Source organism: Ornithorhynchus anatinus, chromosome 12, assembly GCF_004115215.2.
Source record: "Ornithorhynchus anatinus isolate Pmale09 chromosome 12, mOrnAna1.pri.v4, whole genome shotgun sequence".
Classification (NCBI taxonomy): Eukaryota; Metazoa; Chordata; class Mammalia; order Monotremata; family Ornithorhynchidae; genus Ornithorhynchus; species Ornithorhynchus anatinus.
The window spans coordinates 48,812,754-48,831,407 of record NC_041739.1 but is presented as its reverse complement, the minus strand read 5'-3'; the positions used below and the strand labels follow the sequence as shown (position 1 = coordinate 48,831,407).

General features: G+C 47.3%; 1 protein-coding gene across 3 annotated transcripts in view; it reads right to left on the bottom strand.

Moving 5' to 3' along the window:
- Window positions 1–4,638: 4,638 nt before the first annotated feature.
- Window positions 4,639–18,654, bottom strand: part of PPP3CA (protein phosphatase 3 catalytic subunit alpha) — a 393,218-nt gene continuing 379,202 nt past the window's right edge. For 2 of the 3 annotated variants that reach the window (XM_029076558.2, XM_029076560.1), the window contains exons 11-14: window positions 15,989–16,073; window positions 12,028–12,125; window positions 9,266–9,295; window positions 4,639–6,341 (exon numbers count right to left, since the gene is read on the bottom strand). In XM_029076558.2, coding sequence (XP_028932391.1) covers window positions 6,145–6,341; window positions 9,266–9,295; window positions 12,028–12,125; window positions 15,989–16,073 — 410 coding nt within the window. In that variant the 3' untranslated portion in view covers window positions 4,639–6,144. The remainder of the gene's footprint in view (window positions 6,342–9,265; window positions 9,296–12,027; window positions 12,126–15,988; window positions 16,074–18,654) is intronic. The other variant, XM_029076559.2, reaches the window with a different exon arrangement.

Here is an 18,654-nt window from a genome sequence, read left to right as displayed (position 1 = left end):
GCCCGGATCATTTTTCTACAGAAACGTTCAGGCCGTGTTTTCCCCACTCCTCAACAAATTCCAGTGGTTGCCCACCCACCTCCCCATCAAACAAACACCCTTCAACATTGGTTTTCGAGCACTCAATCATCTTGCCCCCTCCTACCTCACCCTACTACGATCCAGCCCACACACTTTGCTCCTTTAATGCTAACCTTCTCACCGTACCTTGATCCCATCGATCTCGCTGCCGACCTCTCGCCCACTTGCTGCCTCCGGCCTGGAACGCCTTCCTCCTTCATATCCACCAGACAATGTCTCTCTTCCACTTCAAAGCCTTATCGAAGGCGCGTCTCCTCCGAGATGTCTTCCCCAAGCCCTCCTTTCCCTTTCTCCCACTCCCTTCCGCGTCACCCCGATTTGCTCCCTTTATTCATCCTCCGTCTCAGCCCCGCAGCGCATATGTAGATATCTGTAATTTAGTGATTGATATTAATGTCCGTCTCAGCTCCTCTAGACTGTAAGCTCTTTGTGGGCGGGGGATGTGTCCGTTTATTGTGGTACTGTGCTCTCCCAAGAGCTTAATGCGGTACGCTCCGCACACGGTAAGCTCTCAATAAATACGACCGAACGAACGAACGAATGAAAAGCGGCGGAGCCGGGATTAGAACCCAAGTCCTCCTGATTCCCAGAAAAACGGAAGGGAGTTTCCGTTTGTTTTTCTATCCAGTTCTGATGCTTTAAGAGGCGTGCTCCCTTACGATCATTTCAATCTGTAGCATTCACGACCACGCTGTAAATCCCACATTAATACAGAGCACAGCCCGGGCCTTGGCAGCTTTCCAATTAATCCACAATGCTGAGCATGAACTAAGTGAGACTCATCGGGGGATCAGGAAGAAGTTGCAGGGCAGCTAGCTGAGCTGATTAAAATGCCTGAAACCGAAGCCACTGCAGCACACGAGCGGGAAATCAATCTTACATCAGTGAAAAGATGACTTACCACGGGGTAAAGTCGGAGGAGAAATAAAGAAAATATGATTAAATGCTCCAGTTAGAGTCGCCCATGGCGGGGCTGGGCCTTAAAATATTTCCAAGCGATCGCTTACGGATCAGACCCAAATTGGACTTGTCAGCCTCAGGGATTAAAACTCGAAGGAAAGTCGCGAGGCGACATTTATTTATATTAATGTCTGTCTCCCCCCACTGTGATGATGATTGTGGTATTTGTTAAGCACCTACTATGCGCCAAGCACTCTGCCGAGCGCTGGGGTAAGTACAGGCTAATGGGGTTCCACGTAGGGCTCACAGTCATACAGAGATACACTGAAAAGGAGCGGGAGATCTTGGGGGGAGAGAAAACGGCAAGCTGGGGAGTAGGAGGTAAAAAAAAATCAACTGGGAAAGGTGGAGTCTCGAGCACCTTGTGGCCAACTAGACTGCGAGCTCACTGTGGGCAGGGACTATATTGTACTCCCCCAAACGCTTAGTACAGTGCTCTGCACACGGTAAATGCTCAATAAACACAATTAAAGGAATGAATGATGACTGATCTCCAATGGGCCACACTGCTTCTCCTTCGGAAGGGAGCCGGTTCTGCTGATCAGTGTTTGAAGGGAAAGATGATGTAAAGCCTGGGCAACTAATCCATAAACCGGAGAAGCTGACCTTGAACAAGTCATTTCACTTCTCTGGGCCTCATTTCCCTCGTCTGTAAAATGGGGATTGAGACTGCGAGCCCCACGTGGGACGGGGACTGCATCCAACACAGCAAATAGCAAATATACAAGCAAATACTGTCCGTCCCAGCACTTAGTACTGAGCCTGGCACATGGTAAATGCTTAAAAAATACCACAATTATTATTATTATCATTTGCACGGAGGACCTATCAAGTCCCGGTCTCCAGCACACCCTTCTGACTAGCCGACGCTTGGGTTAAGGTATCGCTCCTCTCTTGGCTACTTATTATCTAACACCAGTGGATTGTGTCCGAGCTCTATATGAGCAGTGTGGCGATCTGATGCGATCACTCTGGCAGCCCAAGAAACTGCACAGAACAGTGATTTTAAGTGCTATCTAGTTTTAGTTCTCACTTCTGAATAATAACAACAGTGCTTACTATGTGTCAAGTGCTCAGGTAGCTACAATTCAATTAGCTCCACTCCATGGAGGATTCACAGTCAAGGGGGAGAGAGAACAGGTACTTAATGCCGATTTTACAGGTGAGGAAACTATTATATAGAGAAGTGAAGTGACTTACCCAAGGTCACAAAACAGGCATGTGACAGAGCCAGGGCTCGAACTCAGGTCCCCTGACTCCCAGGCCCACACTCTTTCCTCGAGGCCACAGTGCTTCTAGTTCTGCAACGGGGAAGAAATGGGCAATTTCTCCTTAAGAAGCATCCTTTACTTCTGATTCTCTCTTCTGATGGGCTAAACTAAGGGTCTTTCTTGTGGTCAATCAATCAATCATATTGACTTAGCGCTTACTGGGCTCGGAGCACCGTACTAAGTGCTTGGGGAGTATAATATTACAAAAGATACATTCCATGCCCTTAATGAGCTTACAGTCTAGAGGGGGAGACAGATATTAATAGAAATAAAAACATGGATATGGGCATAATAATAATAATGCTATTTATTAAGTGCTTACTATATGCAGAGCACTGTTCTAAGCACTGGGGTAGATACAGTTGTCCCAGGTGAGGCTCACAGTTAATCCTCATTTTACAGATGACGTAACTGAGGCACAGAGAAGTTTAGTGACTTGCCCACAGTCACACAGCTGACAAGTGGCAGAGCTGGGAGTCGAACCCATGACCTCTGACTCCGAAGCCCAGGCTCTTTCCACTGAGTGAGGGGCTGATCTGAGCAGAGGAGTGAATACCCTGTTTATTTCGTTAATGAGGTGTACATCCCCTTGACTCTACTTACTGCGATTAAGTTGTCTTGTTTTTGTCCGTCCGTCTCCCCCGATTAGACTGTAAGCCCGTCAATGGGCAGGGATCGTCTCTATCTGTTGCCGAATTGTACATTCCAAGCGCTTGGTACAGTGCTCTGCACATAGTAAGCGCTCAAGAAATACTATTGAATGAATGAAGAAAATTTGGGAGACGCAGAAGGGAGTGGGAGACAAGGAAATGAGGACTTAGTCAGGGAAGGCCTCTTGGAGGCGATGGGCCTTGAATAAGGCTTTAAAGGAGGGGAGAGTCAACAGTGTCCAAAGTAGCTGAGAGGTTGAAAAGGATTAGGATTGAAAAGAGGCCATTGGATCTGTCAACAAGGAAATCATTTGTGACCTTTGAGAAGGCAGTTTCTGTGGAGAGAAGGGGACGGAAGCCAGATTGGAGCGGGTCAAGGAGAGAATTGGAGGAGAGGAACTTCAGAGAGCAGGTGGAGACAACTCACTCTAGGAACTTGGAGAAGAATGGAAGGAGGGAGACGAGGTGATACCAGGAGGGAGCTTTGGGGGGGCCGAGGGGGGGTTGTTTTTTAGGCTGGTTGTTCTCATGTCTGAAACGTTTGAAAGCAGTGGGGAAGAAGTCATTGGAGAGCACAGTTGAAGATGGAGGACGGGGAGTGAAGAAGGGAGAGGGCAAGTGCTTCGATCAGGTGCGAAGAGCTGGGATCGGATGTGCAAGTGGAGGGGTTGGATTTTGAGCCAAGGCAGGAGATCTCCTCTTGAGATACTGTTGGGAAAGAAGAGAGTTTTTAAGAAGGGGAAGGAAGAGGGAGGAGATTCTAGGGAGATCACACCTTACAGTTTCAATTTTCTCAATAAAGTAGGTGACCAGGTTATTAGGGGCAAGAAGTGAGGGAGACGAGGGCGGGGGGCCAGGGGGTTTAAGGAGGGAGTTAAAAGCCTGGTGAGGGCAGCGGGCACGGGTGCCGACATGGACGGAGAAATTATTTGACCCGCCAGAGGAGAGGGAGGAGTTAAAGCACGCGAGGATCAACTGGATGTGGACTAGTTCAGCCTCTGCATTTCCGCCAGCAGCGCTCTGCGACTTGTACGCGTCAGTGAAGGGGGTGGACTGTGGAGGTGATCCGGGGCTCCGGGTTAGAGGCACGGGGTCAACAAAGGGAGAGGGGAGCAAGTCAACTGAGGGTGGTGTTGAGGGTGTCAATTTGGACATCAGGGGAAGCAGGTTTGGGTACGGAGGCTAAACGGGGAATGATGACTCGAGAGAACTGGACGGGGACAAAAGATCATTGGCGACAGCTCCGATCGGGGCCTTCTCCCATTTCTGCGCCGGAGCTGCTTCTGACACCTCCTTCGGGGACCACGCAGCTCTCCAGGTGCGCGGGACTCAACGACAGAGTTTCCCGGGGATGGGAAAACAATCCACGCAAAGCCCCGGTCGTCCAGGACTGGATCCAGAGTCAGCTGGATCCAGGGAGATCCAGGATCTCCAAGGCAGCTCGGCTGGCGGTCGGGGATATCGGGGGAGGGCGGGGTGGTGTCGAGGGGCAGCAGGGGAATCCGGGGGGGAGGGTTGGCTCCAGCTCCAGCCTCCAGGCCTGCACCTGGGCCAGGACAGGCCTGGGGGTCCCGCACTGAACGAGGCCCGGAGGGCCGGGTGACTTGGTCTGCACCAGCAGCTGGCTGAATCCGCGGGGAAGACGGGAGCGTTCGGCCCCCAAAAACCAGGCACTGTAAGTTCATGCACGTTTTATTGAGTAGTAATATAAAATGCTTTTTTTTTCATTGTTACAAGTGCATGCTTTGATTGCCAACATTTCAGAAGTCAAATTACAAAGGCAAGGCTTTAGGCTGTAGTGAATTACTTGGGCACTTATACAATTGTTAAAAAATATCGATGGACTGTTTCTTAATTTGTCTTCAGAATGAACCAGTTGTAACCCGTAACTGATATACAAAGGGAAAAAAGTGAAAAAATTACACAGTTTGTGGCACATGACGAAACGGAACAAAATGACTAAACCATTATGACATTAACAGTTCCCATGCATTGTAGAGTTTCACATGTAACTACAAACTTATTGAAATCTCACAAGGTCTGCTAAACATGCTACCATCTATATGTGCACTGACAAGCTTATGTTAAAAACTTTTAAGAATACTCTCCCCTTTAGATTTTTTCAAAGCTTTTTTCGATTACAAAATTTCAAAGGCATTAAGCATTTTTTAGAGAATATAAAGTACGCCAGTATACATACATTTCCAGTATAAGTCAGATCACTAAGCGCATTACAGTCCATACAGGCTTATACAGCCATTTTTTTTTCTTAAAAAACATGCATAGGCAGATTTTTACAGAATATAGATGCTTTTTCACTGCACTTAATATGGTGTCTTGTTCACTATACTTAAAAATGCACCACTCATAAATATTTAAATTCAGCAAGCCACAACCAAGAATTGATTTACCAAAAAACCTAAATATAAACAGCAAAAAAAGATAGATGTTATTATTCCAGTTTTTTTTTTTTAACTTAGAAGAAAAAAAGAGTCACTGCCAAATTCGTAAGTTAAGTGCCATATTGAAAGAAGGGCATTCAAACACACTAAAGAAACCTGAGGTAAGCATAATCTGTACAAAATTAAACGGTCCTTTTTGGCATTTTTAACAAATTTGCAACATTCTTTTTTTTTTTTTCTTTTTTCAGACTGCCTAATTCAGTTTATAGCCATTGTCTGACAAGAGTAGCAAAACATTATCAATAAATAGTCCTTATTTAGTTTGTACATCACTTGGTTAAAAATGTTTTGATGTCATCCATTTTTAGTGCTGCAACTGTAAACGTACAATAGAGTAAGAAATTAGACAAAGTTTTCATGTCCAGTAACATAATAAAAGGCCTTTCAGTAACATACCTAGGAATTCCCAATGCGGTAGGAAAACGTATTCGTTCATTCCCCAACTTTGCAGTATATACCAGCGTTAGCTTTCTTGTTTGATTTGTTTCTACAAGCGTTTTTAAAAGGCATTTCTCCCCCCGCCCGCCCACCCACCAAAATATAGTTTACTATCTCTTTTGTTTTGTTTTTTTTTTTGATGATATTGTAAACTGAATCCAAGACCTGCCCCTCCCCACAGCGTGTAAGCTATCGTCAGAGGCACCGACATCCCATCACGCCCCGCAGCTCCAAAAACAAAACGAAAGGAAAAGACCACCGGCAACCCGAAACCGGAAGGGGTCACTGAATATTGCTGCTGTTGCTGCCATTGCTGTCTGTGCCATTTGTCTCTGAGGAGATAGCCTTGTTGATGGAGTTAAGGTTGGCGTCAGAGGGCATGGCATCTCTGCGGGGAGGCATTCTCTCGTTAATTCGGTCTAAGCCCTTGGCTTCTTCGAAGCTAGTGATCTTATGCTGTGGTGAAAATCCTTTGATGGCTAAACGGAAGATCGTTAAAACAAAAGGAGGAAGAAACGTTAGTGAGGAGGAGGGGCTGAGCGGGGCCAGTGCCGGTGGTCAGCTTATCGGTTAGTCGGTGAGCTCTCCGGGGCGGAGAACAGAGACAGGGCCAGTGGACGACACGACAAGCTTCTTACCGTATGGGGAGAGAACTACGGGATTTGAAACAGCCAATGTCTCTTGCCAACCAAAATGTCCTTTCGAGCAGATTCGAATGACAGCATTTTTCCTTCTCGGGAGTTCGGCTCCAGGGGCTCTGGAGTGGAGGTGCTCGGTGGGATTTGCGATTGGAGACCGACCCCAAGGCTCGGGAATGGTTGCCCACACCACCTGGCACGCTAGACGGGGAGCCCTAAACGGGCAGGGTGACGGCCCTCTCTCGCCACCGTTCTGGAGGACGGGACCGGTTCCGGCCAATTTAGCGGCCGCTTCAAGTCCCGCCAACGGATCGGGGGCCTCTGGCTGCCGAGAGACCCTTCCGTTCCATCCGTTGAAGCTCCTGGCCCACCGGTGAGCTCACCGTGAGCAGGGGCGGGAGAAAAAATATTGGGGGAATCTTGGTTTCTTTGAACGTTAGTGGGGCGTGGGCAAGGGGGGGGGGAGGTTGAGGGAGAATGGACTTGAAAAAGCACATCTGCGCCCCACCCCCAATGTAAAGGGTCCAAACTCTTACGATCAGGTGCCCATTACCGCCTGACTCGGTAGGCAGAGCATCGTGGCAATTCTGAGAAAGGAACATTCTCGTGGAGACTCCTCTACTAAGAGACTGGGGGGAAAGGTGTTCTTGGAAGACTTTAAGCCTCATCTACCGAAGCGAACCACCTACCTTGTTCTTCCCCCAATTTGGTTGGTTTTAGTCCCCCGAATCTTGAGTTAAATTCGGCTTTAAAAGGTTGTTCTCTCCCTTGTCCCACCCCTTAGACGGGCTATAATAGCAGGGGGTGGATTAGTACCAGGTGTCTCAGAAACCTCTTGGGCGGGTACCCACGGGGCGGATCAAATTCCAAATACTCCAATTTCACAGGGAGACAGAAGAGACCGTCTGGCTTACGCCTTGTGGAAAACGTGCCCAGGCTCCATCGGGCTACACTTCGTCCCGGTCAGGCATCCGAAGGATAACCTTCCTGGTGCCGGTATACCAATTAGGTCGAATTTGGAACACAAGGTGAAGCAGCTTCCTGCTGAAATTTTGCCGGCCACTTTCCGCGGGTACGCGGAGCCTCCGGGGGCTGGAGCTGACCTCTGCTGAACACGTGTGCAGGCGTTTCACAGTTCAGTAAGCCACAAGGTCACCATATTCTCGGTTTAACTAGTAAAGCGGGAATGGTGATTAGTCAACTAGGGGAGGAAGCAGGAGGCGGGGAAATGATGAACGACCAAAGCCCATAGCAAAGCTTCTTAATTCTTCTTCAGTTTAGCAGCGAATTCCACCAAAAATAAAGAAAGCTAGCGAGCACCCTCCCTGAAACCTGCGCGATTGGAAAGAATTATCCCCAGAGGGGTCGAGAGGAATATCCGATCTCCTTTTCTGCTAAACCACCGGGAGTGTTATCATTTTAGCGTGGTCTGGAAGAACAACACAACCTTTCGGGATAGAGATAATTTACGCGGTGCTTGTGTTCTTTCGAGCGGGAAAGAAATAAAATCCCCAGACCGGAGCGGTCCACTAGTGATGGCGGCAATTCAGAGGAAAACTTGAATACCCGGGGTGGGGGGAAACCCCTCTCCAGGGGACTTTTGGAATCCAAGCAGACTTACGCTTTATCCTACTGCGGAAGAAATGTGCTCTGCTCTAGTTGCTGGTCAGACAATAAGTATTAGCAATTTACATTGGTAGTATATTCAACACGACACATAGTCACAGAAACCACAGAAAACAGCCAGACTTATCAACGAGAATGCACACGGCAGATTAGAACCGGCTAATAGGAATAGAAAATTCCCACATAAATAGCAGCTACTCGCTGCTATTTAGGAAGCAGTTGTATTTTCTCTTACTCTGCTAGCGTATTTTCCACTCTTTCAAAGTCATCACCCAATTAGAAATGTCTAAAGTGGCATATTCAGAATCATTCCAAGGGACCATAAATACATAAATTTCAGAGGAAGAAAAACATCTTGCAAGAACAAAATACAACTGAAGACGTTTGTTTTAAAGGGGAACACCAAATTCTTCGCTTAAAACATTGTTCAACGGGAGCGTATCGTTCAAATGTATTTCAGAACTGAGAGCCTCTCTGCCGGACACGTACTGGTCTTCAGATTAAATCGAAACGATCGTTAAAGCAACGGAGTTTTGGAGGGGTCAGTAATCCGCCGACTCAAGATTTTGCTGGTGTCAATTGTTGGGCTGGTTCGACCAGCTGAAATGAGGATCTTGTGAACACTATGTCTCCCGTGACTTAATTTCAGAGACATGAATGTTAAACTACGAACAAGAACCACACTGGAGGGAATTCTCTCCCCTAACCCTCCCCAATCTCTGGCTAGGAAGCTGAGTTTTCTCTCCTCTAGCTCGGCCGGCCGAAAATGACTTGAGGGAAAAACAAGATTCAGCCCCAAGAATGGGATTTTGTTGCCTTCCACGTCCGAATGACATTTCCCCTTGGCGGTTAGAGTCCCTCCCCCGCCTCTGCCCGCTCAGTGCCAAAACCTTGGGCCTTCTCGGGGTACCGTTCAGTGGAGCGTGTGCACGGATTAGAACCCTGTCGCCTTAAGGCCAGACAAAACGCGAGCAAAAGTCACTTTCCCCTTTAAAGCAAGTACACTTTGGTTAATACTGAGCCACAACTGTTAGCTCAACACCCACCACACTCTGTACAAGCTACAGCAAGAAATGAAGACACCCAGCGGAGGCCTGATCTGTTGTAAAGCACAACAGAAAAGGACCTGGCTAATTTACCTTCATCAGCCTCAATTGCCTCAACAGTAGCTGAAGAGAAGAAAGGGTGCAAAACGAATGAGAAAAATGAACAGAAGATTTTCAACTCTAAAGAACAAGTCAGTGAAGAGCACGAGACCTGATAAAGTGCGGTGATTGTCAGGGCTGGATCCCAGCACGGAAGGCAAGACCGAAATGTTTCCCAAATAACAGAAACCGATCGACTGACGGGGCTGCGGTGACCGGGGCGACAGGATTGCCCGGGACAATCCGGGGAGCTAGCTGAAAGGCTGACAGTTATAAAGCTTACAGAAAGCCGGTCGGCTGGTTTCCTTTTCCCAGAAATACGTGGGGAAAATAAAAGCTTCTGGTGAAACGTACCTCCGACCCAGACGGCATGGCTAGTTTCCAGTGAGAATATTTTATCCTACTGCATTTTATTTGATCTGCGCAGCTGTCGGCAAACAAAAAGGAGAGGTGGGATGGGGTCGAGAAAGTTCCCAAGCGTTTCAGACTCAAAACCTCCGCGCCGGGGTGCGCCCGAATTAAATGCAAGGAAACCGGCCTCGCCTGCTAAGGCGATTCGCCTCTCCCTGGAGGGTACGAAAGCTACGAAAATGATTTCCCCTGACTTGCCGATTAGGATTTTCATAATCTCTCCATCCTTACAATCTCTGGGAGGAGTCTGAAATGTTAAAAATCAAATGGAGATCGGGGATCAGGGGCCGGGGTAATCATAACGGCTTCTTAAGGACGTGCCGGCTCAGCACTTTTCAGAGAGCCAGGGAGACCGAGAGACAGCACACTGGACTGGCTCAATCGGCAAAATCTGTAGCTCAGCCAAGGCGGGCTGCCCCAGACCCATTTATTCACTCCAGAAGTCACCAGCGCTACTTGATTTTCTTGAACGTATTATGAAAAAATGTAAAAAATTAGACGGCAACTCTGCAGGAGTCAGCAAATGCTCTCTTCGACTCTTCCCCTGTAAACTGTGAGCTGCTTGTGGGCTGGGAGCGCGTCTACCCCCTCCGCTGCACTCTACTCTCCCAAGTGCTTAGTTGAGCGCTCTGCACCTAGTAAGCGCTCCATAAATACCACTGACCGATGGACTGATTCGACTCTGGATCTGCGCTGATTCTTTACCCGCCCCCAGTCTTGAGGCTAAAATGTAGTGACCGCTACCCAAGGAAAGAGCAGAGTGTGATCTGCAACCCCGCCCCCTCCAAATCGAGGGGTTGGTGGTAGATGACCTTCGAACTCGTGTGGTTTAGGCATATGATTTCAACGAAGCACACGCACGGATGACGCTGAATGTGTCTCCTTGTAATCGCAATAAGACATAACGGATCAATGGATGGCAACAAAAGAAAGGTACGCATCAACACTGAGTAGAGACCGGGATGAAAACCAACCGAAAATCAAATGACCACAAGGACTTTGGAAAGGCGTAATGATGAGAAGCTGGAGCCATATCAGTGCTGACACAAATGTAGACTTCTAACACGATCATTACACAGATTTTCCATTAATGCTTATATAGTTTTGTAAGGTGCTTACCGGAAACAGAGTAGATTTCGATAGATTTCGTGAATGTGCACTTTGGGCAAATTAACGATCCATGTGCAGAACAGTAATGTTCTACTGAGCAAGACTACTGCTGCCTGGAAGGCTCTGTACGTGTCTCCGTGTGTACTCGAACCATTAGCCTAATTCTTTTTGGCAATAAATTAAAGGGCTATTGGCTTCCTTAATGCTGGGTATTTTTCCTAAATACATTAACAGCTTTGGTCTTTAAGGAGGGGATCACAGAAGCGGCCGCTCGGGACCAAATTCCTACACAGATCCAAAGGAATCGGGCAGTGAAAATCTAAAGACAAGATCCCGGAGGTACGGCTCCAGAGACGGGCTCCTGACAGAAGCCCTGCAGTGCTTGCCAAGTGGAACATCACTCTAGGTCGAACGGACGTTACTAAATATTGGACCCATTGGAATAACTGAATCTTCTGGATTACAAAAGGGCCGGGCTGAGAAGGGAACGAATCAAAGAAAATTCCAGGAAAGAAACAGGAGGAGAAGCAAGAGGCTAAGACTTGGATGGAAAATGAAGCTTCTCCCCAACTCATCTTCTGTCAGCAAAACTTCAGAAACAGGATTTAAGGGGGGAATTAGAACACGGCATAAAATTAAAACCCAGTGCGTTACCTTGAAAAACAGCACACGCTTCTTCGGTCCCGCCTTCAGAAGGAAGTGTTATACAGTACACAAGTACAACCTCTCCAGGAATCTACCTCACTCCTTCAACGATTTAGATGCGGGTCATCCTACCCTGAAATTTTTGCGGTAGCTTTGTCTACCAACATCCTCTACTAGAGGTTCAAAGCGACGGGGGGCAACTCTTAGGGTTTCTGTGAACTTTAAAGCTCCTTTCTTAACAGAACCCGCCCCGGAAGGTGAACTGGACTGTGGGACAGGAGACAGTTTGGTTGCCGTTACCTGAGGGGAAGTGGAATCAAAGGATCTGGAGGCTGGGGTGTTGAGCAGAGAGGGAAAGTGGTATTCAGGAAATGCCAATCTGTTGCTCTGACAAAGAATTCCTCACCCTGGCTCAGAGGAACAGGGCTAAGTGAGGAGGGCTAAGCTTCGAAAAACTACTCTGCCGAAATGAGTCAGAGGGCCTTTCATTTTATCGTCTGGATAGGGAAGACTTTTCTCCTCAGGCTTTTTATTTTTAATTGATGGAGCTGGCTGCTCTGAGGGGCACAGACAGGGCCCGACGTCCTTACCGCTCTGTAGAGTTTGCTTTCCTCCGGAGAGTACTCCACTAGGCAGCATTCCGGTTGGGGTCAAGCCCTTCAGGGTCAGCACGCTCTCACTCTCTTCTCTGGGGGTGAGAAATGGGAAGAAGAACCATCACTGCTTCGTTTGGGCATCAGGGAAAGGATAGACTCGGATGGCGACGACGCAAGCAAAAACCCAATTTATTCCCCCCCCCCACATCCTGAAGGTCTTTGCCTTTTCTTGCCGCCGTTCGCTCCCACGAGAACACACGGGGCCTTGAGGAACAGAGAAGAGCAGCAGGATACTGGGTTAAAAGCTCCCACTGGTTTAATCACCAGAGTCTAGTCTCATCCACATTTCACCAAAGACACAGAACAAGCACAGACTCGGGGGCAAACGGAGGCTTTATCCCAGCTGAGTCGGTGGAAGCAGTCTCAGATTTCTTCTAGGGGGTGGTGAAGCGAAAGTGAAATATCCTTTATCTTCCTTGATGTACATTTGTATAGGTTAATTATTCAGAATTAGGTAGGCTTGGAGGGAGAGAGGGAGAGAGAGAAGGAGAGGAAGAGGGAGAGAAGGATGTGTATATATATTTAGAGAGAGAACGGGAGGAAGAGAAAGAGAGAGAACCAAGAAAGACCCGAGGATGAGACCATCCCTTTTTTTTTTAAGAGTTCTTGTTAAGCACCTATTAAATGTCAAGAACTAATCTAAGCGCTGGGATCAGATACAAGCTAATCAGGTTGAACACAGTCCTTGGCTCACCGACTAAGCAGCAGGGAGACTAGGTATTGAATCCCCATTGTGTAGTTGAGGAAACTGAGGCACAAAGAAGTTAAGCAACTCGCCCAAGGTCATACAGCAGGCAAGTGGTAGAGCTGGGGTTAGAACCCAGGTCCTCCGACTCCCAGCCCCAGGCTTCATCCACTAGGTCACGCCGCTTCCCGTATTAAAAGATATTATCAATATTAAAAGATGAACCCACCAAAACCACACAAACCAGGGCAAGTTGGCATCTTATTGTCGGATCATTGGGTGTAGGACTTTTGGTACTGATCTGCAGAAAGATTAATTCTCTGCATTTGTTTTGGACCCTCAATGGATGAAGTCAAAGTATTTCAAAAGTGTCGAGCTGGATCCTACAGGTTTCACTTACCGGATAGCCGACAACCCTTTCAGATCTTCCTTGATCTGAAGATCAAGGGCTGGGAAGAGGAAATATATCAGATGGTCCCCCGGACTGAGGGGACAACACTAAGGTACAAAATCTGCCATTTATTTTAATGTCTAACTCCTGGAAGCTCCTTTTGACAGGGAATGTATCCGCCAACTGTTACACTGGATTCTCCCAAGAGCTTAGTAACAATAATAATAATGATGATGATGGTATTTGTGAAGTGCTTACTACGTGCCAAGCACTGTTCCTAGCACTGAGGTCCATACAAGGTTATCAGGTTGTCCCACGTGGGGCTCACAGTCTTAATCTCCATTTTACAGATGAGGTAACTGAGGCACAGAGAAGTCAAGTGACTTGCCCAGAGTCACACAGCTGATAAGTGGCAGATAGGGATTAGAACCCATGACCTCTGACTCCCAACCCCATGCTCTTTCCACTAAGCCATGCTGCTTCTTACAGTACAGTGCTTTGCACACCATAAGCGCTCACTAAATAAGACTGATAGGGATCAAATCTTTGTTTGTGTATGGGGATTCTCTGTTTAAGTTTACCCCTCCCGTAGTTCTTTGATATCTTAATCTTTTTCATCAAACCACTCTGGGAATGTTCGCAGATGCCCTCCCCATGACTCCCGCAACATTTTGAGCTGGATTCTCAAGTCAACACCTGAGTTTCCGATCAGGGTCAAAAGGACCCAAAATAGTGGCTCTTTGAAATGCGTCCACTGCCGGTTACCCAACTGCCTCTCAAATCCCTGCCCCATTTTCACTCCTGCACTCAGAATGAAAAGCTGGCCCCAGCAAGATTATCGACAGGAGTATTTATCAATATCTTTCTATTTATTGATCGATCTATGGCTAGAAAACTTTTTTTTTTACAGATAATAATAACGATGATGGTATTTGTTAAGCGCTTACTATGTACTAAGCGCGGGATGACACTGCCGAAGGTGAGCAGTCCTATCTACGCATTTGATTTTGACTGAAAAGACTGAGGTTGGACTGAGATTCTCTCCTGCATTGTTTCTGGGTGAGGGGGGATGGAGAGAACCTCACAGAATCATCCGTCCAATGTCCAAATTGGTAGCGGCAGATGGAATTACTTCCTCTGACAGGCAGTTGAAATGCCACAAAACTTGAGTTACATTCCTTCTCCATAAATTTGACAATAAGCTATGTGGAAGGCACTCGGTGTTACATCGATCGTCTCCATAGAGAAAGTGTCTTTGAGGCGAAAGTCCCACCAGCAAAGTGCCATAAATTTTACAAATTATCTAGTAATCCCCACAGTCTATTTATCGGGATTAACTAGAGACTGAAAAATGGCCTCGCTGAAGAAACCTCAAATTGCTTCCCCGAATGAAAAACAAAAAGCTACGTCAGAGAAAGATGCATTTTTCTCATGGCATTTTACAAAGCGGCGTGCTTCTTTTGCTGTTCGCTGAGCCATTGCATGAGTCTTTCGAAACCCCAGGATGCTGTTCGTTATTCCACGTAAGGAGTGACGGTTAACCTGGAACTCTTTCTGGTGCTCATTTCCTGGGGTTCTAGCTACGTGACCCCGATGCTTTCAGCCCTAATCGCTTTGAGGGTACTGCAAGAGAGGCAAGAGCAGGTGACAGTAGGCTTTCTGTTTAACGAGATGCCTCTTTAACCTCTCTGCGTTATCTCCATATGAAACTCAATGGCAAATGGGGAACTGTGCAAATTCCTGACTCCGAGAAACCTGCATGAAAAAATGATTAGCCTTGCAACTCTCCCTGGGAAGAGGAAAAGGAAACTGTTTAGCACAGAAGAGGGAGTGAGGAAGAAGAAGAGGAGGTCGTGGGTTCCGATCCCGGCTCCGCCATTTGTCTGCTGTGTGACCTTGGGAAAGTCACTTCACTTCTCTATGCCTCAGCAACCTCATCTTGAGGTTTGAGACTGTGAGGCCCACGAGGGACAACCTGGCTACCTCGTATCTACCCCAGCTCTTAGAACAGTGCTCGGCACCTTGTAAGCGCTTAATAAATACCATGATTACTATTATTAATTACATATTAATAATAATAATACTAATGTTGGTAGTTGTTAAGCGCTTACTATGTGCCGAGCACTGTTCTAAGCGCTGGAGTAGATACAGGGTCATCAGGTTGTCCTACGTGAGGCTCACAGTCTTAATTCGCATTTTACAGATGAGGTCACTGAGGCCCAGAGAAGTGAAGTGACTTGCCCACAGTCACACAGCTGACAAGTGGCAGAGCCGGGATTCGAACCCATGCCCTCTGACTCCCAGGCCCGGCCTCTTTCCACTGAGCCACGCTGCTTCCCTAAGAGTTGCTAGCGGTACTTGGTGGAAAAAGCATGGGCCCAGGAGTCCACGGATCCGGGTTTGAAGCCCAATTTTGCCACTTGTCTGCTGTGTGAACTTGGACAAGTCACTTCATTTCTCTGTGCCTCCATTTCCTCACCTATAAAATAAGGATTTGATTCCCGTACTTAACTTAGGCTGGGAGCCCATGGGGGAGAGGGATTAACTGGTATCTACCTCAGCGCATAGAATGGTCCTTGACACATAATAAGCAGGAGAAGGAGGAGGAAGAGGAAGAGGAGGAGCAGGAGAAGGAGGTGAAGGAAGAGGAGGCGGAGGAGGAGGAGACAGAGCAAACCAACTGCAATGAGGTGTTCTACCTGAGCACAAAAGAAAAGCGATTTCAGGTACCTAGTGGACGCTGTAAAGGTAATTCATTGGAGGGCCGGCGATAAAATGAAAAGGTTGTGTAGTTTCGGTAAACGCAACGGGGAGCCTACCTCAGTACAGAGAAAACCCGAGCCATCTTCCCTATTGCTCGGATCTTGTTCCTTATAACTTCCTTCCGGGCTGCGGCTGTGGCTCCTGATTTGGAAAACAGAAAGTGAAATGGTCAGAAATGATCTGAGGAATGGTAATTCTCTCACAGGTTAATATAAATCACCTTACACAGAAGTCAGGGAAGAGTCTTCGCGAGGCACAGAACTTCTCTTGAGAACTCCCGCAAGCGTTCAAGTTGAAACGCCTGTTATTTGGGCCTCACAGCAGAGTTAGTGGATAGTTTGGACGGGTCCACGGATGAATGTGCACCAGTGGGGACGGAAATGGATTGGAATGACATGCCAGCAGAAAACACATCCAGGGGAGTCTATTCAATCAATCAATCGTACGCACTGAGCACCTACCACGTGCAGACCACTCTACTAAGAGTTTGGGGGAGTACAATACAACAGAATTAGCAGATATGTTCCCTGCCCATAATGAGCTTACAGTCTAGAGGGGCAGACAAGTCCTCTTAGACAAGGTGGCCCGGTGGTCACCTGACTCCGGCAAAATCGACTGCTCCACAACTCTCAGCCCGCTTCGCGTCCAACAGCTGAACGTCAGTGACCAGGCAGAGAAGATACTTCTACACGCAAAATATACGTATACAATGCCAAGATGATCCTGTTAGTTTGCCCTGGGAATTTTACCCTGGATCAAGCATAAACTAAAATGAAAATACCGCAGGGTTGTGAGGGATTGTCAGGTTTCTCCTGACGACCTGTCTGGAGATCAGCAGCCAGGCAGAGGCCCTGACTTGACCCAGCCGCAGACTTCCCAACCGCTCCTGCTCTCAGCCCAAGAAAGGTGAAGCGACACCGCCAAATCTGGAGGCGTCTCAAGTTTTAGAATTTGCGAAGGCTGAGGTTGGGGCTGTGGTTGACTTGTGCCTGATGGTCTCTGAGGCAGGAAGAGTTCGAAACTGGTCCACAGTGCCCTTCTGATAGTTCTCTTCCCAATCAATCGTGTTTATTGAGTGCTTACTACGTGCAGAGCACCGTACTAAGCGCTTGGGAGAGTATAATACAACAGAATTAGCAGACACGTTCCCTGCCCGAAACGAGTTTACAGTCTAGAGGTGGAGACAGACATTAACATAAATAATTTCTAATATATAATTGAAAGAGATGTACATAAGTGCTGTGGGGTTGGGGTTGGGATGAATATCCAACGTCCAAAGGTCACAGATACATACGCATAGACAGAGAACGGAGAGTGAGCCAGGGAAAAGAGGGCTTAATCAGGGAAGGTATTTTGGAGAAGACGTGTCCTTATGTGCTCTTATTATATTTACTATTCTCCTTGTCTTTTTTGTTGGTTTCATGGTTTTTATTTCATCTGTCTCACGCCAGCCTCCTTATTACTGGATTGTGAGATCCTTGGAGACCAGAGACTCTGTCAATTTCTCAACTGTCTCTCTTTACAGTAAAATTCTTTGAACACAGCAGGTGTTACCGCGATTACTGCTGACTACACCTCCGATTGTTACTGCTATTACTACTATTCCTATTATTACTACAATTAATTCTACATTACCACCACTATTATTACTATTATTACTAGTATTTCTACTCCTATCCCCAGTACTACCACTATTTCAACCTCGATTACTACCGTTCCTGCTATTCCTACAGTTAACAACACCACCAACAATCATAGTTATCTGTTAAGTGCCTACTATGTGCCGGGCACTGTTCTAAGCCCTGGGATAGAAAGAAGGTAATCACGTTGTCCCACGTGGGGCTCAGAGTCAATCCCCGTTTTACGGATGAGGTCACTGAAGCACAGAGAAGTTACGCGGCTTGTCCAAGGTCACACAGCCGACCAGCGGCGGAGGCGGCATTAGAACCCATATCCTCTGCCTCCCAAGCCCCTGTTCTTTTCACTGGCTCACTTCCCCCTTTCAAAGTCCTACTGAAAGCTCGTCTCCTCCAGGAGGCCTTCCCAGACTGGGTCACCCTTTTCCTCTGCTCTTCTTCCCCTCCCCATCGCCCCGAGTCCCTCCCTCTGCTCTACAGCACTTTTGTATATATGTGCGTATTTATTAATCTATTTATTTCAATAATAATGTGTATAGAACTATAATTTTATGTATTTAAATTGATGCAACTGATGCCGACTTGTTTTATTTTGTTGTCTGTCTCCCCTCTTCTAGACTGTGAGCGCCTTGTTGGATGGGGATTGTCTCTGTTGCCGAATTCTGCTTTCCAAAAGCTTTAGTACAGTGCTCGGCACGCAGTAAGCGCTCAATAAATGCGATTGAATAGAATTTGCTATTATTACTGCTATTACTGCTGATTCTACTATTACAACGAAATTACTACTGTTATTACTATTATTACTGTTATTAATATACTACTATCACAGGCAAATTTCACACAACTGTTCCTTCCGACACCACACCGCCTCCACACGCCTACGTCTCGTTGGAAAAGACATCTGCCCAATCGAAGGCAATGAGGCCTAACGGTGAGAGCACAGGACTAGTACCAGAAGTGAGGAGACAGGAGTTCTAGTCCTGGCTCTGCCACTGGACTACCGTGTCATCTTGGCCGAGCCACTTAGCTTCTCCGTGCTTCGGATTCCGCACCTGTAAAATGGGGATTCAATACCTGCTCTTCCT